This window comes from Drosophila ananassae, chromosome 3R, assembly GCF_017639315.1.
Source record: "Drosophila ananassae strain 14024-0371.13 chromosome 3R, ASM1763931v2, whole genome shotgun sequence".
NCBI lineage: Eukaryota > Metazoa > Arthropoda > Insecta > Diptera > Drosophilidae > Drosophila > Drosophila ananassae.
This window is the reverse complement of record NC_057930.1, coordinates 22,430,995-22,451,764: the sequence shown is the minus strand read 5'-3', so window position 1 is coordinate 22,451,764 and position 20,770 is coordinate 22,430,995. Positions and strand designations below refer to the sequence as shown.

Here is a 20,770-nt window from a genome sequence, read left to right as displayed (position 1 = left end):
CTTAAAAATTCAGATTAGAAAGGTAGTGCGATTTCTCGGGAAACACTTGGTAGGTAGAAATAGAAACATTTTTGGTTTAAAAAATCCTATTTTTATTAGAAATAGACTGGGGATAGTAACGCTTAAATCTATTGAAACAATTAAGGTATAATTTACACTTCGAATGCAACATAATTTCAACAAAGTAGCTGTGCGTTCTGTTTAGATGTTTGTTGCCTGTTGCATGACATTATTTGTTTATTATTTGGAAAAAAAGAAAGGAAACACACACGAAAGCTCAACAGATGACCGAGTATCCACGTCTCTTACATATTTACATTGCAGATACACCGAATGAATGTCGTCGTTGATTATACAAAAAAATAAGTGATTTACTTCAAAAATAATAAAACTAAAATTTCTGTTGCATTGTGCCGATTTGCCGATTTGTATCCAGTTTCAGTTGTATGTTGCATGTTGCATGTTGCACACACTCATACACAGTTAAATGCTGAACTCGGATTTCTGTTCGGTGCCGGCATGATTTGCATTCCAGGGATTATATTTTGTCCACTCCATGGGGACACTCGGTGCTCTACGCATGAATCTCGAACAGTTTGGCCACCTCGTTGAGGTCATCGTACTTGGCATTCTGATTAATTATCGTCCTAGCTAATCCTATTCGATTGAAAAGATTCCACAGCAGAATACCAACGACTTTATCGTTTTTCAAATAGAAGATTACACCTTTTCCATAGTTTTCCGATTCATCCGGATTACAGGTAACACCATCCTTATCACTCTTCTCCACCGACGCATTGGATGAGGTTGGTGCACTTTCTGAGCTTTGATTCTCCGGCGATTCGGGCAGCTTGTCCACCCGCTTGGCCACATTCGTTGGCAACGCGAATACACCGACTGTGGGCAGGGAAGAGTCCACCAGACCGATACCCTCGTAGCCAATCTCTGGACCCAAATCCGACCAGAACATGCTCTGATGCTGATACGGTTTCTCTGCAAAATAGGATACGATTAAGAAGGATCTCAAGTAGTCTAGTGTTACTCACTGGCTCCAGTCATGTTCTCACCGGCCAAACGACCAGAGACAACAGAGTGATCATGGTGCTCCACTCGCCGTCTGCCCAGCAGCGGATCATAGAAACAGGAAGCATCTCCCGCCACATACAGATTTGTTCTAGCCTCCAGTTCGGCATTAACCACAAAGCCGCCCAAACTGCGGTCCACCTCCAGATGGCTGGGACTCGCCAGCTCCGTGTTGGCGGAGCAGCCCACACATACGACCACCACGTCCGACATAAGGGTCATGCCATTGTTAAGCTCCAACTTGAGATTGTTGTTGTCTCGTGTCGCGGACTTAACACTGGCATTCGGGATGACGCAAACGCCCTGAGCTTCCATCTTGGCCATCGTCCAACGGCTAAGGTACTTCGGCAGGACCCTCGACATGTTGCCATCCTCCTGGAACACCTGGTACACCTTACCGCCATTGTTCTCCTTGGCGTAGTGCGCCAGGGAGCAGGCCAGTTCGCTGCCAATGAAACCATTGCCCACAATGGTAATGGATCGCTTCTCCGCCGCCAAGCGACGCAGTCGATCAAAGTCATCCGGCGTACGATACACCATCACCTTTTCCCGTACACTCGGTGATGCGTCGCGGAACATGGGCAGGTTCTTGGGCGAGCAACCGGTGGCGATAAGGCACGTATTGTATTCGATCTTATAGCCATCGTTTAGCGTCACAACGCGCTTTTGGGCGTCCACTTTCTTAACGGCGAAACCCTGGGCAACGGATATTCCACCATTGGTGCTGTCCGCCAGGTTCTCTGGATCTACGAAGAACTCATCTGGTTCAAAAAACAAGCTACAAAGAGAGGAATTAGTAAAACATCCTAAAATAATTCGTAAGGAGTGACCCACCTTCTCTCAGAGCCCGTCCACTGCTTAAAGCGATAGTCCTTGATGGGATCTTCGTTGGGATTGGGCGTATACCAGAGCTCCTTGGACAGGGGCGGGCGCATGTAGGGTTTGCGGAACTCGTTGCTGATCATCAGCACTTTTGCGGTAGCATCGTTGGACTTGATGGCCCGGAAAGCGGAGAAAGCAGCGGTGCCGCCGCCGATGATCAGGTACGGGACATGCTTGGGCAGGGATTCGGAACTGGGTGGACCTGAAAGAGGAGGAAGCACTAAAGTAATCTGACAAATAGTGGCAATCTTTAGTTGCTTACTCGTGACTAAGCCAGATATGAGGTTACGTTTGTTTCGGTCGTTCTCTTCCTGTTGCCTCTTGGCTTCGCTGTCATCCGTTAAGCGCGACACCAACCAAGCCAGCTGGAAAGGTAATATTATCTTATATAAGACATCTCAGAACATAAGCTTAGGAATAACATACAAATCCTCCAGCTAGGAGGGCGGCCAGTGCACCCATTAGACATTTGAATCGCAAATCCTTCAGCCGGCACTCGCACTCGTCTTCACCATCCTTTCCATCGGAGCCATCATCGTCGTGGACACTTGTTTCTTTGCGTTTGCGCTTGAACTCTTCGCAGACATTCTTCTGCTTGCAAACATCCATCGCGGCGGCAGAAGTGTGCGTCTCGCAGTCCGAGGATTTCAGCACCTCCTTGGCACTACAGATGCTCTTGCAGTCGGCAAAGCCCTGGAAGATACATGAGGGATATTAGCGATAGTTCTTAATGGGAATAGGATCTACAAAGGTGGGGCGGGGTTTTCGCAAACTGCTAGTTCCAGTCATTTAAAACCCAACCCCCCTTATTCCAAGCAAATGAATGGAATGAAATGAGATGTGGGATGGAATACCACTTTGAATAGTGGATCGACTTGGGAGGGAGCTTGATAGTTGGCGGTTGCAGTGGTGGAGGTGGTGGCAAAGGGTATCGGTGCGGCGGGATTGGTGGTATCCACATTCGCTTCGTACTCGCTGGCGATTGGTGTGGTTACGCAGGCTTGATTGTTCGGATACTTATTGGCTTGCATTTTGCTGCGCGCCTCGAGAGTGCGTTTCTTTACCATTTGATACAGGCTGCTGTGTGCCGACCGTAGATGAGCTAAAATAATCAAAAAATATCCATTAGTGTCTATGTTTTCATTGAAAAATTGAACAAAACAGTGACCAAAAAGGCATGTAACGGGGGGACATAACCTCACTTACCGTATGCCGGTGGCGAACGCTGATATGTGGGACCCAGTACCCGCCTGTTGGCCAATATGTTCGCCTGGCGGATGAACTTCTGGGCCAGATAGCGCACACTCAAAATACTCATTTCGATTTATGTTCTTCGTAATTTCTGTCTCTGTTTGAACAAACGTGTGTAAGCGGGCGTGTGTGTGTGAAAAAAATAAGTAATTTCTATGAAAAATTTAAACTATCTTGTATCTGTCCTAGCTTCGTATTGTTGTTGTTTTTCTCCGCTCCTACTGTGCTAATGTTATGAAAAAAATTTTAATTAATATGTCACAGCAATAGAGGTGGAGAAAATTGTTCCAATGTTTTTCGATAAGCCGGAGGGGTGGCCCTCGCTGGCTTAGTGTTGGAAAGCGCCAAAAAGCTGCTGGCAAGGACCAATGTGTGTAAACAAGGCCACAGGATGGTTATCCTGACTGAGCATTATCGTCATATTTTATTATTTTACTACAGAAAGGGGAAAAACGCGACCCAAGCACGAAAAAAGCTATGTGCCGTTTATGGAGAAGATGCCCTGAGTGAACGCCAATGCCAGCGGTGGTTCGCCAAGTTCCGGTCCGGAGATTTCAGCTTCGAGGACGCTCCACGGAGTGGACGACCATCGGCCGTTAACGAGAACGAAATAAAGGCATTGCTCCAGGACAATCGTCGGTACACAACCCGACAGATCGGAGAAAAGCTCAACGTATCACATGTAACAGTCCAAAATCATTTGAAAAAGATTAAATCCGGCAATCACTCTGAAAGTTTATAAAAAAAAAGGATAAAGTCAAGTAAGGAGGTCCTTTTTCAATTTAAATTATTTAAATTCTTGGCTTAAAATACGGTCACACTCGAGCATCAGCTGACTGCAATTCAAGCCAAAATAAGGAGGGATCACATTAAGGGCCAACAAAATTTTTACTTAAATAAATACATTTTTAAATAATAGCAGATCTAAATTGTATATATATAATAAATTAAATATTAAACGTAAAATTTAAATGACTTTAATAGAAATTTATAAAATATTTAAGTAAAAAACGATCTCATCCTGATACAAATATATGTAATTTTGAAGCCCTGTTTAGTATATTTCCCCCTTTATTTGAAATCTTTAAAGAAAGCCTTAAAAATACGATCATTTTTCATTTTTAGATCCCATCAAGATCAACCGAAATTCATAAAGAAACGAAAGTACTTAATATTTGGCGCCCTCTCAAAGTCACACATTTAAATAATATATATTCCTCTGATACCGACACTGGAAAACCCCAAAAATTATATTACTTGGAAGTCTGACGCATTAAATTTAAAACCCAAAAATAAAACAATGTTGCAGCTCGGGATTTTATTAATTTTCGCCTGTATTGCTTGTCATTTGAAAGGATCCTTGGCAGATCGTCGGGACACGACAGCATCGGTATGTGTTGTCCTGAACCCACCCCGAGATTGTGGAGACTTCTGCCTGACAGCCTTGAAACGGATATTGGATTATAGTACGGGTTTTCGAAGTTTCCCGAGTGGTCAGGCTCATTTGAAGGAATCCTTGATGGATCCTGAGGTGTCTATAGAATCCAAAATAAAGGCCTTGGAACCCTTTGGACTTTCCGAAAATAATGAGGTAGACATAAACAATCCGGAAGGTCAACAGAAAAACCTTCGAGAAACTATGTTAAAACTTCAAAAATTTCTGGAAACCACGGAAAGAGAACTTGGTGGAAAGGACCCTCAATTGCCACTGTCATATTTAATAAATTCAATTCAAGCAAGAGTTCCTAGACATACGGAAACCATCCATTCGAAATATTTCTATATTAATAACTCTACACAAAATAATTCAGCAAACACTTGTAACCAAATAGGAGGATACTTGTTAAGGTTGAAGAACTTGGAGGAACTGAATGCCATAAAGGAAAAACTATATGAATATAATATCTACTGGTTAAATATTAATTTCTAATTAGGATTAACAATTCTGTTTAATGTTTAAGAGTCTCAATTTTAATTTGGAAAAGTGCCATTAAATAAAAATACATTTTTTAACAACTATAATTGTAAAAAATTGTTATCTTTAAAATGCTTTTGTATATTTGTGCAAAAAAAGATAAATTATATAGTTAGTTAGTTAAGTCCTAAAATTAAATCTCATTTATCGGCATTGGTTTGTTGCAAAGCCGTTGCAGCTGCGCCGCTCACAGGTGCCTTGATGCCCATCAGGTGGCATAGTTGATTGCGAAGTGGTCGCACTTCCACCAGTGGCATGGTCCAATCTGTTTCCGAGAGCAGTGTCAGGATCTCGTCGATATTATCCTCTGGTATCTCAGTCACATCTCCGTGCAGAGCCAAAGCTTCGTACAATTTTGTGGCTGCCGTTTTGCGGACATGGACGTGCTGCAGTCCCAGAAATACTGACAGTTTGGAGAGGATTCTTCGGCTCAGCCGTGTCACCTGAAGCAGCTGGCAGTATGCACTAATACTGGTCGCGGTCTTGTATAGTTTCTTGTATCCCTTAACCTCCAGATTTAGCAGCCGGAAGATGTCCTCGGCAAACGGATGAGTTTCATCATGGAGTACCGATTCCACGGTACCAGAACCGATTAGTATATCCAGGAAACTAAGCATAGGATATGTGACACGCTCGTTTAGTAGGTTTTCCTCGAAAATTTCCACAATTTCGGAGCACAGACGTGGCACTGTGTCGGGATTGGAACGCAAAAACTGGAATAGAGCCGTCGAGGCGTACTTAATCTGTAAAAAAATTAATTTAAGTATTTTAAAAAAATTATTAGATTTTAATTGTAAACCCACTAGAGATTCAGTCAGTTGTCCAATACTGGCCGACAGTCCCAGGAGTACCCTTTTAGAGTAATCCGGACAGGCTAGCAGCTCACAGAACAAGGGGAATGTGTGGTCGGCGAAGAGCCAAAGAACAGCATTGGCGTCCTCCGGGAAGATCTCCAGCAGCTTCTCGTGCGCTCGGATATGCGGAATCCGCGGCTGATGATGTACCAGCTGACAGGCAAGACGTCCTCCTAATCCTCGCGTTCGGTCGATTTTCTCAACTGCTTGCTGCATGAAGCCCACAACGATTTCATGGACATGCTCCGAGGAAAGCAGCTCCGGCGGACACTCTGTCACGATCTCGTAAAGCGACGACATGGCTGCTTCACGCACCCAAGCACCAATATCGCCACGATTGTCCAGAGTATATTCATCCAAAGCTTTCAGCAAGCAATCCACAACTTTGTTGAAGTTGCCACGCTCCGAAAAGGAATCTACAGGACACACGATTTGTTTAAAAAATATGAAAACATCCTTAGGTTATGGGGCGTTACCTGATCCTCCCTCATAGCCCACAGTTTTGACGACTTTGGTTAGCGCCTTCACACTCTCCGTTCTAGCTTCGCTCCACCGGTAGGCCTGGATATTCTCGCGATCTCCGCTCATTTCACCAACTAAGACCGCCTGCAGGGGCGTCAGAGAATGCTTCACGAGACTGTCCAAGACCCTGGGAAGATGTGGACGTAACATAAAGTCAGGTAGGACTCCCAGAGCTGCAATATAACCCATGCGTATGTGCTCCTCGAGATCGTTCTCGGCTCCTTTCAAATAGGCACTTATGATGGCCTCGTTGTCCTGGCTTTGCCTGGACTCAGAGCCATAATAGGAGCGACAGAGCTCGGCAAAGGCATCCACGGCCGAGGAGCGAATCGAGTTGGTTTTGGTGACCAAACAAGAGTCTATGACTTTTTGCCAGGAAACTAAAACAAAAAAGAAAATAAATAAACTCCAAAATGGCAAATATTCATCCCAATCCTTACCCAAGCACTCCGGGGTCACCTTTAGCTTGGCCAGGCTGCAGTTTTTGATAAAGTTGGTGGTGCAGGACTTCATTAGCTCTCCGCTCATTCCGCGATAGAAGTTTCTGTCCAGGAACGATTGTACCAGTTCGTTTAGTTCAACAATTCGTTGATTAGAAAGATACGCCACAGAGTTCTCACTCTTCTGCTCCAAATTCCTCAGGGCCAGGGTGATCTCTCCCATGGCCAGGACACAACCATGTCGGCAGTTGATGTCAATGGTATCCGTTTTGGCCAAGAGCTGCGGCAACACCACTGCCGCCATATATTCCGGCTCCTTGAGGGATAACTTGTGGAGAGCCTTGGCCGTGAGGTCCCGAATGGTCAGGTCCCAGTGGTTAACTTTCCGTTGCACAAGATGATTAATCAGTGGTTCCCTATAGACCTCGAACTGGGCTATGTAATCGCTTATGTTCAGATAGGAGTTCTGACGAATGCCCACTGAGTAGAAGTCGGTGGTGGTGGAGATCTCGATGCCGAATGGGAAATTGCCAAGTCGGCCCACGCTCTCCTGAAAGGCGGCCGATGCAGCGCGTCTGCAGTTAACTTCTCGATCGAAAACCGCCACCGTTAGCAGTCCAGACGAGATCTTGTGGACAAACGGCTTGAGGTCATCCGGGTTGTAGGCTCTGGCAAATGCCCAGCACATGTAGCAGGCCGAGTCTCGGATGTGCTGCCCCACCGACATGTAGCCCTTCATCTCGTCGTAAAAGAGAGCCTGCATCAGCAGCGGCACTAGCTCCTCCAGTCGGTGTGGCAGGAGCAGACCCCTTTTAGCCAACTCTGCGAGGGCCAAGCAGCCGCCATGCCAGGCTTCGTGAGGCTCCAAGGGATTGAGGATATCAATCACCGATCCAATCACCTCGTCGGCCAGCTCCTTGGGCAGACGATTGGTCACCCGTCCCAGTCCCTTGGCCGCACTCCATCGGATGTCATTTCCCCCGCTGCGTAGCGCCTGGAGCAGCTCCTCGATTACTTCCTCGATGGCATCGGGCACCAGAATCTCCTCGCCCTCGTCAAGGGAACTCTCCATGGCGGCTGTCGCTTCTCCACCAGCGCCAGCAGCCTGGCGAAGATTGGTGGCCAAAGAACGGGTGCCTGAAATAAAGTTCATATAAGTACGATGCACTTAGAAAAAAATATAAATCTTAGCAGATATTTATTGAGGAATTGATGTAAGCAGATCGATGGAGAATCGATCCAGGAATCTTTAAAGGTATTCCGCTCAAGGATCGGATAAGAATTGGCAAAGTTAGAGCCTTCGCAGTGGGCCATATCGTGCTCCCACGCATTCTTCAACATTTTAAAGGGGATGGCCCAGAAAATTTGACAAAAAAGTGAAAAAATAATTCGTTCCCAGATTTGGATGCAGATCGATGGATAATCGATATACGAATCTTTTGAGGTATTCCGCTCAAGGATCGGATAAGAATTGACAAAGTTAGAGCCTTCGCAGTGGGCCATATCGTGCTCCCTCGCATTCTTCAACATTTTAAAGGGGATGGCCCAGAAAATTTGACAAAAAAGTGAAAAAATATTTCGTTCCCAGATTTGGATGCAGATCGAAGGAGAATCGATCCACGAATCTTTTAAGGTATTCCGCTCAAGGATCGGATAAGAATTGACAAAGTTTGAGCCTTCGCAGTGGGCCATATCTTGCTCCCTCGCATTCTTCAACATTTTAAAGGGGATGGCCCAGAAAATTTGACAAAAAAGTGAAAAAATATTTCGTTCCCAGATTTGGACGCAGATCGAAGGAGAATCGATCCACGAATCTTTTAAGGTATTCCGCTCAAGGATCGGATAAGAATTGACAAAGTTAGAGCCTTCGCAGTGGGCCATATCGTGCTCCCTCGCATTCTTCAACATTTTAAAGGGGATGGCCCAGAAAATTTGACAAAAAAGTGAAAAAATATTTCGTTCCCAGATTTGGATGCAGATCGAAGGAGAATCGATCCACGAATCTTTTAAGGTATTCCGCTCAAGGATCGGATAAGAATTGGCAAAGTTAGAGCCTTCGCAGTGGGCCATATCGTGCTCCCACGCATTCTTCAACATTTTAAAGGGGATGGCCCAGAAAATTTGACAAAAAAGTGAAAAAATATTTCGTTCCCAGATTTGGATGCAGATCGAAAGAGAATCAATCCACAAATCTTTTGAGGTATTCCGTTTAAAGATCGGATAAGAATAGACAAAGTTATGGCTTAGGCAGGGGATCTACGCCTTTCGGATACCTACCCCTTTTGTACCGCCAACTAGCTATGCGCGGCTTCAGGTGTACGAGGCCAATCCTCTGAATGATTTTCACGTAGTTCTTGTACTTCAAGAAGTCGTTGCCGTCCTTGTATTGGCAGGAAGTGATCCACTGGAGTAGCTTGTCGGCATACGGCAGCAGATCCTCTCGTTTTCCGTGCTTCAAAATCGCAGCCACAGCCGCCAGCTGGCCGAACTTTACGTTCACCGTATTGGCGTCATGCTGCCCGATGATCCAGTCGAGAAATCGCTCCAGGTACAGATCCTTTATGTCGCTGCGGACAAAGTACTTGGCTGCCAGGTAAGCAGCCATGCTACTGCATGTGTCGTTGGTGGAGACATAGACCTGGATCAGTTCGTAGATGCGTTCCATTTTGGTAGTCTTGGACTGAATGTGATTGCTGATGGAATTGGTGGCTGGTGTTTCGTAGGCGTCTAGCCGGGACATATGGAAAGGATTTAACACCAGTATGGACATCCACAGGAGCAGTATGTAGCGCGTCTCCCACTGGGCAAACTCTTTGGGATCCTGCTGCCCCAGCAGGTCCAACACGAACTCCAAGTCGCTCAACTCATGCGGCATAAACTTCACCAGGACCTTGTAGGTGCGAACTTTGGAGATAATGTACAGATATTTGAAGGCAGCATGGCGCTCCCCCTCTGGTAGATCCGGCTGCCTAATCTTTCCTAGCAGCTTATTGAGCAGGACCTCAAGGTGAGGATCCAGGAGATGAGGCTGCTCCTGGTAGCGGGTCAAGACCTGGGCGTACTGTTCGAACTCCCTTTCAAAAGACGCCACCTCAATCGACTTGATGTTGTCGATCATCTCCAGCACTTCGGCCAGTTCGGTGAAGTGCTCCAGCGTATTTGCGGGCAGTTCCTCCTCCTTGCCATCCTCTCCACAGTTTGACATTTCTAATTAGTTTTTAAATCGAGTTTTGAAGCCACAGCCGGCGGCGCTATGAAAATTGTTTGCCGTCTGATTCATTTAAACAGCTGGTGGACGGGGGTGTCTTGCCCAGTGTTGCCAATTGAGAGTTTTTATTTTGGCGATAAATATAGCTTTTTTATTAAATTTATTATATAAAAAAAAAACATTTTTCTCTTTAGTCCGGGAAAGGTTTTATAATTTATATTTCTCTTGATAATAATTTAATAATTATTGTTTATTATTTAGCGATTAATTATTTATTTTCTGGCAACGCTGCTGGCCCGCAGCTGTTCATCATAACGCGCCCAGAGTTGTCACCTATTTTACTGCGTATTCCAGCCAAGCGGGCTGCGGGCTGGAGATCTCGCGAGTTTGCTTTTTTCATAAAGAATCTTGATTGCTCAGCCTTGGAATGTGTATCCAAAATTAGCCAGATAGTGGCTATATTGTTATCATTCAAAGGGCACTAAAAATAGTAGCCCTAAAACTCATAACGAGGAAAGTATTTTGTTTACTCGCCGCAGTTTTGCGTAGGATTTTGGTTTTTTTTGCTTGGCGTGAATAGGGGAAGCCGATGATGAAGGCAGACAACTATCGGCTGATTGCCGAGGTGGCTAAACGACGTACTTTATGGGACACCACCATTGCCGTCTCGGATCGTCGAGATGAGCTTATAATCCATTGGGCCAGCGTGGCGAATATCTTGAAACAGGATGGTAAGTGTCCCTGTCCGACCCATTTCTGCTGGCTGCTAAAAATAAATCCACGCATGTGGCTTCTTCATCTTTTGTTTTTCAGTTGTCACCTGCAAGAAGCGCTTCAAGGGATTGAGGGATAGCTATCGGGCGGAAGTACGAAAGATCCAACAGAATCGGATCAGTATGTCTCAGTGGCCGTATTTCCGCTCCCTTGAGTTCATGCGCCACATCTTTGACCCACAACAGCTAATTCCATTTCCGCCGGAGCCATTCGATTTCGAAACTGAACTCTCGGATGAGTACACCGATGTCAGGCTGCTCGATGAGTTTACAATTGACGTGGACGTGGACAACGACGATTCTGTGGATTTCGAAATAATGGATGATATCTTCAAGAGGGAGTCCTCGGAGCACAGGGACTCCGGCTCAGATCCTGGGTCACTCATCAAGCCACTGATCACTTACAGCCCCATGACCAAAAAATCTGATTTAGAGCTTTCGCCTCGTTTGCGTTCTCCTTTGAACCTTCCCCCAAAGAATTATCCGCCTCTACGTCTACCGCCGCCATCAAAGAGGATTCGCCGCCGAAAGACTTCGTCATCGTACGATGGACCCACTGCCAATGGTCACACAAACCAAACACCGACCACGACGCCCACCAGCACAGTTGATTCATCACTCAAAGACGATGCGGATTACAGTTTCTTAGTGAGCCTGCTGCCCCATATGAAGTCGCTGTCGAACTTGGGCAATCTTAGGTTCCGTATGGAAATAAGTAGGATACTAGTGGATATTAAAAAAGAGGAGACTCCGGCACAGCCGCCGCCGCCGCCGCAGCCGCAGCCGCAGCTTCCGCAACCATCCAGAGAGTCATTGGGAGGAGTTCGTAGGAGTGGTGGTGGTGGTGGTGGACTCCCACGGCTTACGCCCGCTCCGGACTCCAGTTATGCAAATCTGCTGGAGAAATCGGCCCAAACGATCTCCAATTCCAGCTACCTGAATGTCAGCAATCACTCGAATCTAGCCACTTCCGATGCATTTGTGGACAGTTCCATGATCGAGTGTGATGTGAAGATCGAGGAAGAGCAGCTGATTTGAGGTTTCCAACAATGCTTAATCCAAATTTATAATTACGATTTTACTTTATATTATTATTCACGTAAAGTGAAAGCCCAAAACACAAAAACAAAAACAAAATACAAACATTTCATTATTGTATCTCTAAAAATTTTTACACCAAAACGAATTATGTTGCAAAAATATATAAGTTTCATGGGTTCAGACCTTATATTTGTACTTATAATACTTAGTACATGGTATTACATTACCTATTTTAAAATTATTATCCAAAGCAAAGCCAATATAAAATAGAGTTTAGGAAAAACATCGAAAATAGTGTTAAAATTTAAGTCACGCCTTATTCAAATATAATTTCATCAAAGTATTCATGATGTATTGAGTTTAACAGAAAAGATAAGGAAATATTTTATTGGAGCGTGCATAATAAATACATATTTTTATTGCGGCAAATTTAATTTCAAAGTGTTATTTTTTAAATTTAATTTTTAATGTGGAGTTCTACATTAAAAAGATAAAAGAATGGTTTTTATACTGAATTTTATGATTTAGGGCGACTGAAGGGCAGATTTAGAAGCAAATACTTAAAACACATTAATTTAAAAAAATGAACAGCTAAAATTTTATTTAAAAATTACGGTATTTTTAGTATTTTTTACCAAAAACTTTGATTTATCGATATAGTATTTTTCTAAGTTAGCATTAGTACATTTTATTTGAGATCGTCGGTCACACTGGGCAATACTACTTCAACAGCAAAGTGTGAAAAATTGTAAAATTTGTGATATATTTCAACAAGTACGTCGTACTGATTGTTTTCGTCAGCGAGAGCAGTGCGAACCGATACAATAGATCGGGTCAAGCAAACAGATCGCATGCGGAGACTGAAGAAACTCAAGAGCGTTACCGGGACGCAGGATGGCGGCGGTGGCGGCGATGGAGCTGAAGTCCGGAACACAGCTGGAGAAAAGGACGCGAACGGCGGCAGCGGTGGCGCCGGTAGTGTGGGCCAAGAGCCGGGCGCCCTCAATCCGGAAATCTTCAAGCATTTCGACAAGAACGGACGTAACGAATTGTACGTGGAGTTACTGCGGTAGAACAGGCGAATGCAGCAACTGCAGATACACACACACACACGCGCGGGCAGAGTATAGTGGCTGCTGTCAGTTTGTTGTCCGCCAACTGCCGATCGATCGCCGCTTCCCATACAGACTCTAAAAAACGTTTCCTTTTAGCCTGAAGTACCTGAAAAGTCAACTGCAGGACACAGCGGAGAGTCCCGTCTACGACAGCAATGGTGTTTTCAAGCAGGGCGTCTCGCACGCCATCTACGAGCTGCTCTGGCAGGCGCTGCGCTTCACCCACAAAAAGGATCTCGTCCTGCACCTACTGACGGAGGTGGTGGTGAGTGCTCAACACTGGACCCTATCATGAAGCTTTCAAAATTAAAACCACAATGTTTCAGTCCCTCCACGAGCAACTTCCCAGCTTGATTGTGGATGTGGTGAATATTCTGGACAGCGAAACGTCCTTGATGACTGAAGGGCTGCACGAGGAGCGTCATGCCTTCGTGCTGTTGGTCAAGGACATGGACAAGGTGGTGCCGGAAAGTCTCCTGAAGGAGCGCTTGGAAATCGACACGCTCCAGGAAGTGGGCATTGTCAAGAACAAGAGCTTCTACTCGAAGTTCATCAAAGTCAAAACAAAGTTGTAGTATGTATCACAAAAGATTCCCTCTTAAAAGCTCATGTTTAATGACTTCTTCCCCTTCATAGTTACAAGCAGCGCCGTTTTAATCTTTTCCGCGAGGAGAGTGAAGGCTTTGCGAAGCTCATTACCGAGCTGAATCAGGACTTTGAAGATAATACCACTCCCGAAAGCATAATGGATATTATCAAATCGCTCATAGGTAGTTTTTCAAAAGCTATCCATCACACATCCAGCAGAATATATTCCAAATTATATTGATTTTTTATAGGCTGCTTTAATCTGGATCCTAATCGTGTCCTAGACATCATCATAGAATCGTTCGAGACTCGGCCTGATCGCTGGCAATTATTCATTCCCCTGCTGCGCAGCTATATGCCCACCGGTGCCATAATTTGCGAGGTTCTTGGCTACAAGTTCTGCCATTTCAAGGATTCCAAGACGCCCCGCTCTCTCTACCATGTCTGTGCCCTGCTGCTGAAGCACGGAGTGATTGAACTTAACGATGTCTATGTGTGGTTGACTCCGAATGATGGTAGCATTAAGGCGGATTGGGATGAGGAGCTGGCCGATGCCAGGGAATTGGTGCGAAAGCTAAATCTGATATCCACCAACAAAAAGGAGGACGAAAAGGATCCACCACCGCCGCCCTCGGTGAAGAAATTCGATGAGGTACGAAAAATTCACATAACTTTTGACTTTCACTGACTAGCTTAACACTCTTTTTTAGGAAAAATACAACGTGAATCAAAAGTTTGGTCTCTGCGAGGCGCTGCTTAAAGTGGGCGACTGGGAAAATGCCTACAAAATCATCCAAAAGCTTCCAGAGCAGGCAGTTGTCCTGCAGGAGCCAATCGCTCGGGGAATCGCCGACTTGATTCATCTGTCGGTGGAGCACGTCTACTATAAGAAGGTCTTCAAGGCACCGGCTGGTCGTAAGCAGAGCCGCAGTCGCTTGTACGACGATTCCAAGCTAGTGGCCAAGATGCAGGCTAAGGATTTCTCCGATTTGAGAAAGTATACGTGGCCAATGGCCAATGTCCTTGGCCCAGCCATGCACTACGATACCGTGCTCATGTACAAACTGATCCGCATCATGAGCAAGCTGGTGATTGACATGGGCGTGGACAGTTTAAATGGCCCGCCACCCAACACAGAGGCGGAACAGCACTACTATGACATTATGACCTCGTTGGATGCGTGTATTCTGCCCTCCCTGCTCTATCTGGACAACAACTGTTCCATGTCCGAGGAGATCTGGGCGGTGTTGAAGTACTTCCCGTATCATTTCCGCTACAGTTTGTATGCGCGGTGGAAGAACGACAGCTATCAGCTGCATCCGAATCTGATTCGGCGCTGTGGACTGGCCCAGCGGGACATCAAAGCGCTGATGAAGCGTGTCAGCAAGGAGAATGTCAAGCAATTGGGTCGTCTAGTGGGCAAGTACAGTCATTGTGCCCCTGGACTACTCTTTGACTATGTAAGTGGATGTTGATAGTGTTCTTAAAGGACTTATGGCTAATAATATTCTGTCCTTATTTCCAGATCCTTTTGCAAATCCAAATCTATGACAATCTCATTGGGCCTGTGTGCGACATGCTCAAGTACTTGACTGCCCTCTCATTCGACTGCCTAGGCTACTGCATCATCGAGTCGCTGACCTTAACGGGGCGCCTGCGTTTCAAGGACGATGGCACCTCCCTGTCCTTGTGGCTGCAGAGCTTGGCCTCATTTTGCGGCACTATATATAAAAAGTATAGCATCGAACTGAGTGGCCTTCTGCAGTATGTGGCCAATCAGCTTAAATCGCAAAAGAGCTTGGATCTGCTGATCCTGCGGGAGATTGTACATAAGATGGCGGGTGTGGAATCATGCGAGGAGATGACCAACGACCAGCTGCAGGCCATGTGCGGCGGTGAACAGCTCAGGGGAGAGGTAATTATTCCAAATATTTAATCAAACTATTTGTAAACTATGCTCTCCCTTCAGGCCGGCTACTTCAGTCAAGTGAGGAATACGAAAAAGTCCTCGAATCGTTTGAAGGAGGCCCTGGCCAACAATGATCTCGCCGTTGCCATTTGTCTGCTGATGGCTCAGCAGAAGCATTGCGTTATCTACCGTGAAACGGCGGCGCACAGCCACTTGAAGTTGGTGGGCAACCTGTACGATCAGTGCCAGGACACATTAGTTCAGTTTGGCACTTTTCTGGGGTCCACCTACTCGGTGGATGAGTATGTGGAGCGCCTGCCCTCGATCATAACCATGTTGCGAGAGTATCACATCAACACTGATGTGGCCTTCTTCCTGGCTAGACCCATGTTTACGCATCAGATAAATGTGAGTTCTGGGAAGCATATTTTGTTAAGCAATTACTTATTATTTTGTAATCCTTTTAGCAAAAGTACGATCAGCTACGTAAGGCGGATCCCAATGCGAAAAAGCTAACCACCGTCCAGAAACTGCAAAAGTATCTGGAGGCCACGCAGCTGATCATGAATCCCATTGTGGAGTCAGTTCGGCCGCTGCACAGCGCCAAAGTGTGGGAGGACATTAGTCCGCAGTTCTTAGTCACCTTCTGGAGCCTGAGCATGTACGACTTGCATGTGCCGACCGATAGCTACCAGCGCGAGATCGGTAAGCTGAAGCAACTGGCCCAACAGGCCGCCGAGGGCAAGGACTCCAATCAGTCGAAAAACAAAAAGGAGCAGGAACGCTACATTGCCCTGATGGAGAAACTGAACGATGAGCGGAAAAAACAGCACGAGCATGTGGACAAGATCTCGCAGCGACTGCAGGAGCAGAAGGATAGCTGGTTCCTCCTCCGTTCTGCCAAATCCGCCAAGAATGACACCATCACCCAGTTCCTGCAACTGTGCCTCTTCCCGCGCTGCACCTTCACTGCCTTGGATGCACTCTACTGCGCCAAATTCGTGCACACCATTCACAACCTCAAGACATCGAACTTCTCCACCCTGCTTTGCTACGATCGGGTGAGTGTTCTTTGCCATCAGTATGATTCTAGAAGATTGCTAATCTTTTGATCCTTCGATAGATCTTCTGTGACATCACGTACTCGGTAACATCCTGCACCGAGGGCGAGGCGACGCGTTACGGACGATTCCTGTGTGCCATGCTGGAGACCGTGATGCGATGGCATGCGGATCAGGCCGTTTTTAATAAGGAATGCGCCAACTATCCCGGTTTCGTAACCAAATTCCGGGTTAGCAACACATTCTCGGAGGCTAACGATCATGTTGGATACGAGAATTATCGCCATGTGTGCCACAAGTGGCACTACAAGATCACCAAGGCGATAGTATTCTGTCTGGATTCCAAGGACTTCATGCAGATACGTAATGCCCTAATCATCCTAATGCGCATCCTGCCGCACTATCCGGTTCTTGGCAAACTGGCCCAGATCATCGAACGGAAGGTGGACAAGGTGCGTGAGGAGGAGAAGACAAAACGGCCGGATTTGTATGTCATTGCCTCGAGCTACATTGGCCAGCTGAAGCTGAGGAGTCCGCACATGCTCAAGGAGAGCGATTTCCATCAGTTGGCCGACCGAGCTAACAAGGAATCACCTCCGACGGGTGGTGCTAGTGGCGGTACACCGATCAAGGTGCTTTCCACCGAAAAAACGTCACCCATCTCGGGATCTGTACAAAGTGCGGCAGCAAAACAGCCGGGTGCCGCAACTGGTTTCTACGCCAATGAAGCCAAACCGGGCAACAAAGACCAGGATGCCAAGACGGGTAAGAAGGAATAGTCATCAAAATTATAGGATAACCATTATAGTTTCTGTTCTTTCAGTCTCTCTTACGCGCAGCGATTCGAAGAACCAAAAGAGTGACGCCATCTCGTCCAATCTGGTGTCCATATCGACTTCATCCACCACGGATCGAGAGAGCAAACAACGTGAGCTGCCGGCGCCGCGGGATTCGCAGTCTCGCAACAAGGACGACCAGCTGGAGCAGACAAATGGAAGCAGCCAGAGGGAGAGTCGCAGCCGGGATGTGGACCGCGAGAAGCAGGATCAGCACGAGCAGCGCCACAGCAGCATTGCCAGTCATCGCAGCTCCCGGGACACGGTGAGGGCGAAGCCAACGGAGGCCGAGCAGCATCAACGGTCGCGTGAGCGCTCCCAGCGTTTAGAGGAATTGGAGGCCACCCAACAGCGTGGCCTGAAGCGTGAGAAGAGTTCTCGACGTGGCGGCGGTGGGGAAGAGCGTCACCGGCACAACGAAGGCGTTGATGTTGTTGTGGATCTGGTGGGCGGCAATGATCATCGCCACTACGAGGAGTACGAGAGTCGCGGTGTTCGGGATAGAGATCTTAGTTCCGTATCCAATGAGAGCAATGGTTCCATGCAACATCGCCAGCGCAGTCACGAGACCATCGAGTACGAAAAAGGTGAGTGGTACTGGTATTTTTATTTTCAAATCTTTCAACTATATATTTTTTTTAATAGCAGATTCCAAGCGTCGCAAGTTGGAGTCATCGTCCAGCAGTTCAAAGGTTAGTAGCAGACATAAGTACCCTAAGACAACAACAATGTAAGACTTCGAAAACCACAACGATAACAACGATGTCGACCACCTGCTTGGAGAAAAAATGCCGGGAAAAATCAAGCAAGGCTTAAAATCCACACAAAAAACTTCAAAAAATAACTAAAAAAAAACCAACAAGTCAAAAAAAACCTTAAAAATCGACCAAACTACAAAAATGCAGCTTGATCTGGACACCGAGGATGTTGTTCTCATCTGCAATATTCCATATATCTAAGTATAACTAAGTGTTATTGTATGTTACGGGGGGGGTGGTTAGTTTTAAGTTGGGATTTTACAAAGGGGTGACATTATTTTTTTTTTGATCAAATTTGTTAATTAGTTTTAGTAGACTTTAGTCTAGTAAAGTAGTTAAGATAAGTTTTAAAACATCGAAACGAACGGGGACCATTGAGACTACAATGAAGATTTGGCAATAGACGAAGCTCCTCGAGAGTGCGGAGGGAAACGTTCCGTGGACTAAGGGATGGGAAGCAAACAAAAGGAAGGAAATTAAACAAATCCCGGAGAAAATCAACAAAAAATTCTAAATAACAACGATGGAACTGACATTTGAAACCCAGCCTTGATGCATCATATATTTCCAAAGAAAGGCCCTAACATTTCAAATGTTGAGACAAGATTAGAGACAAGACAGTATCCTTAACATTCTACTGTGTTATAAATTATGTGATGCTTATCTTTCAATACCCAATTATAAGTTATTTAAGAATTGACGGAGCATTTCCATTCCAAAACAAATGATCCAAAAAGTCAATCAATCCGGAGCAAGTTTTCATTTTCTGTCTTATGGAAAAATGAAAAGCATGAAGTCCTTTTGGGATTAATATAGAGGAAAAGCAGTACGTGCCATAATCCCTACTTGCCAACATCATCGGTAATTATCCCTGAAGACCTAAAGCCATGCAGTCACTCTCCATCAACGTGAATCACCTTTGAACTTTACACATCCAATCTTTATAACTTAACAATCTCTGGAATCCTGGCTCTGGAAAAAGGAACTCAAGCCAATAAACCACTTCACCTGACCTACAGCATCCGATTAAATCCCCATGGATCTAATCACGTCCACCCAAGCTCCCACATCCTAGGAATCGCGGTTTAGTTGTTATATCGTTGGTGTTTTGAGACATGACACCGTGGGTAAGTGATGAAAGCACTTCGCGAGGACGTACGAAACTCGTACTCCAAATCAGAGACTAGTCCCAGGGCCACACCACAAACACATTCTACCTCTCATATCGGGCAAAAACACACAAAAACTAACATAACATTTTTGAAACATCATCGGGTTTTCTAGCAGATAGATTTTTAAAAAGTGTGCTCTTGTTTTTTTACAATCATTAAACCTGTGCCGTTGCAGAAGGTGGAGGAACTGGTGGACAGCGTGAAGAAGGCGCGCGGCCTGAAGACCAAAGACCGCAACAAGGACAAGCTGTCGGAGGAGGAGCGTGATGCCCGCAAGGATCGCAAGCTGGGTCGTAAGCGGGATCGAGCTGAGGACTCCAATAGCGGTGATCACAAGCGTCGTCGTGAAGGTAAGGGATCCTTTCCATATCGGTTATCAGATATATTAAAAAATAACTATTTTTTAGCACAAAATGGCGAGGAAGAAGGCCGTGATAGGGAGCGTCACAGGGTGAGTGTCCTATCCGATTAAGGATCCCACAAAGGTGCCAATGAAATTTCTTACAAATTTTTTTAATTACATTTCCGTAATTATTTCATAAATAATTTTAAAAAATTTAATTATAAACAGGATAAGTCACCCCGAGAGCGTTCCCACGAGAAGTTCGACCGGGAGAGAGGTGGAAGTTCACGTGGCGAGGATCGCCAGTACACCATTAGCAAGTCAACCCGCTCCTCGAGGGTCAATTACTGAAACACCAACTTCAAGGGAAGGTGTATCTGATGTGATGATGACTCCCTTGGATGACGCCGGCCCCATTTTAAGAGCAATCAGAGAGGAGAAGCATTTCGTTTAACTTTTAAAGAATTTCAAAGTTGACACACCATTTATAAATAGCAACTTTTGTAACAAAAGAGTCAGAACTAATTTTGAAATGTTTACCATTTTTTTTAATGTGACTACTTTTAAAAGAAAATCCAAACAATTACACTGTAAAATAAAAAAATATATTGTAGTTATTACTTGGGAATATTTTTATGTTTCTGCAAACCGATTAAGAACTCTAATATCATTTTATTTCGAATCAAATTTTATTCAATTTTAATTACTTTTTTTTTACATTTAACAGTTGAACTTGAGGTTTAATCTCGATTTAAAAACACGCATATTCCAATATCTAAACAAGCTTTCCACTAATTTATATCATATCTGTTCTTTATTTTTGGTTTTTTTTTGTTTTACTTTCAAAGTGTTCCTGAGGTCTTTTTTTTATTTTATTTTTTTAGTTTTTAGTTTTAAATTTATAAGGTAGGTACCGTTGTTGTTGTTGGTTTTAATTCGTTTCCACATTGATGAGAGAA

At 45.2% G+C, this 20,770-nt stretch overlaps 5 protein-coding genes across 8 annotated transcripts; 3 read left to right on the top strand and 2 right to left on the bottom strand.

Moving 5' to 3' along the window:
* Positions 1 to 70: 70 nt before the first annotated feature.
* LOC6497425 (putative apoptosis-inducing factor 1, mitochondrial) lies at positions 71 to 3,566 on the bottom strand. 2 transcript variants are annotated; one of them, XM_001962077.4, is made up of 7 exons: positions 3,172 to 3,566; positions 2,820 to 3,067; positions 2,392 to 2,658; positions 2,228 to 2,330; positions 1,918 to 2,167; positions 1,047 to 1,861; positions 71 to 993 (listed from the first exon to the last, which is right to left on the bottom strand). In XM_001962077.4, the coding sequence occupies exons 1-7, from the start codon at positions 3,281 to 3,283 to the stop codon at positions 575 to 577; spliced, it is 2,214 nt and encodes a 737-aa protein (XP_001962113.1). In that variant the 5' UTR covers positions 3,284 to 3,566; the 3' UTR covers positions 71 to 574. The 2 variants fall into 2 exon arrangements, with proteins under 2 accessions (XP_001962113.1, XP_014761704.1); XM_014906218.3 differs by having other exon boundaries at positions 3,030 to 3,067.
* Positions 3,567 to 4,280: 714 nt separating this feature from the next.
* Positions 4,281 to 5,238, top strand: LOC26515394. The gene has a single exon (XM_032451436.2). The coding sequence runs from the start codon at positions 4,517 to 4,519 to the stop codon at positions 5,144 to 5,146; it is 630 nt and encodes a 209-aa protein (XP_032307327.1). The 5' UTR covers positions 4,281 to 4,516; the 3' UTR covers positions 5,147 to 5,238.
* Positions 5,234 to 10,314, bottom strand: LOC6497424 (tubulin-specific chaperone D). The gene is made up of 5 exons (XM_001962078.4): positions 9,285 to 10,314; positions 7,008 to 8,144; positions 6,522 to 6,947; positions 5,995 to 6,461; positions 5,234 to 5,934 (listed from the first exon to the last, which is right to left on the bottom strand). Exons 1-5 carry the CDS (start codon positions 10,210 to 10,212, stop codon positions 5,332 to 5,334), a joined length of 3,561 nt encoding a protein of 1,186 aa, XP_001962114.1. The 5' UTR covers positions 10,213 to 10,314; the 3' UTR covers positions 5,234 to 5,331.
* A 216-nt stretch (positions 10,315 to 10,530) lies between these two features.
* On the top strand, positions 10,531 to 12,463 carry LOC6498119. The gene is made up of 2 exons (XM_001962079.4): positions 10,531 to 10,946; positions 11,029 to 12,463. The coding sequence occupies exons 1-2, from the start codon at positions 10,805 to 10,807 to the stop codon at positions 12,024 to 12,026; spliced, it is 1,140 nt and encodes a 379-aa protein (XP_001962115.2). The 5' UTR covers positions 10,531 to 10,804; the 3' UTR covers positions 12,027 to 12,463.
* Positions 12,464 to 12,709: 246 nt separating this feature from the next.
* Positions 12,710 to 20,658, top strand: LOC6498120 (THO complex subunit 2). Of its 3 annotated transcripts, none has more exons than XM_032451481.2 (15): positions 12,710 to 13,080; positions 13,241 to 13,409; positions 13,471 to 13,718; positions 13,781 to 13,914; positions 13,984 to 14,384; positions 14,443 to 15,192; positions 15,258 to 15,647; positions 15,702 to 16,049; positions 16,109 to 16,702; positions 16,765 to 17,467; positions 17,526 to 18,125; positions 18,187 to 18,230; positions 19,644 to 19,818; positions 19,876 to 19,919; positions 20,040 to 20,658. In XM_032451481.2, exons 1-15 carry the CDS (start codon positions 12,881 to 12,883, stop codon positions 20,160 to 20,162), a joined length of 4,923 nt encoding a protein of 1,640 aa, XP_032307372.1. In that variant the 5' UTR covers positions 12,710 to 12,880; the 3' UTR covers positions 20,163 to 20,658. The 3 variants fall into 3 exon arrangements, with proteins under 3 accessions (XP_032307372.1, XP_001962116.2, XP_014761981.1); XM_001962080.4 differs by having other exon boundaries at positions 18,184 to 18,230; XM_014906495.3 differs by having other exon boundaries at positions 18,184 to 18,230; positions 19,876 to 19,953; positions 20,040 to 20,182.
* Positions 20,659 to 20,770: the final 112 nt, after the last annotated feature.

Bases quoted from the DNA above. Each gene is read 5' to 3' on its own strand.
- LOC26515394 (XM_032451436.2), top strand. From the start codon at position 4,517: ATGTTGCAGCTCGGGATTTTATTAATTTTCGCCTGTATTGCTTGTCAT.
- LOC6497425 (XM_001962077.4), bottom strand. From the start codon at position 3,283: ATGAGTATTTTGAGTGTGCGCTATCTGGCCCAGAAGTTCATCCGCCAG. The intron at 3,068-3,171 runs GTAAGTGAGGTT...TGATTATTTTAG, and splicing joins GCGTTCGCCACCGGCATACG to CTCATCTACGGTCGGCACAC. The intron at 1,862-1,917 runs GTGGGTCACTCC...CTCTCTTTGTAG, and splicing joins TGGACGGGCTCTGAGAGAAG to CTTGTTTTTTGAACCAGATG.
- LOC6498120 (XM_001962080.4), top strand. From the start codon at position 12,881: ATGCGGAGACTGAAGAAACTCAAGAGCGTTACCGGGACGCAGGATGGC. The intron at 13,719-13,780 runs GTATGTATCACA...TCCCCTTCATAG, and splicing joins AAAGTCAAAACAAAGTTGTA to TTACAAGCAGCGCCGTTTTA. The intron at 17,468-17,525 runs GTAAGAAGGAAT...CTGTTCTTTCAG, and splicing joins AGACCAGGATGCCAAGACGG to TCTCTCTTACGCGCAGCGAT.
- LOC6497424 (XM_001962078.4), bottom strand. From the start codon at position 10,212: ATGTCAAACTGTGGAGAGGATGGCAAGGAGGAGGAACTGCCCGCAAAT. The intron at 8,145-9,284 runs GTAGGTATCCGA...ACTTTATTTCAG, and splicing joins TAGTTGGCGGTACAAAAGGG to GCACCCGTTCTTTGGCCACC. The intron at 6,462-6,521 runs GTAACGCCCCAT...TGTGTCCTGTAG, and splicing joins GGGCTATGAGGGAGGATCAG to ATTCCTTTTCGGAGCGTGGC.
- LOC6498119 (XM_001962079.4), top strand. From the start codon at position 10,805: ATGATGAAGGCAGACAACTATCGGCTGATTGCCGAGGTGGCTAAACGA. The intron at 10,947-11,028 runs GTAAGTGTCCCT...TTTGTTTTTCAG, and splicing joins GAATATCTTGAAACAGGATG to TTGTCACCTGCAAGAAGCGC.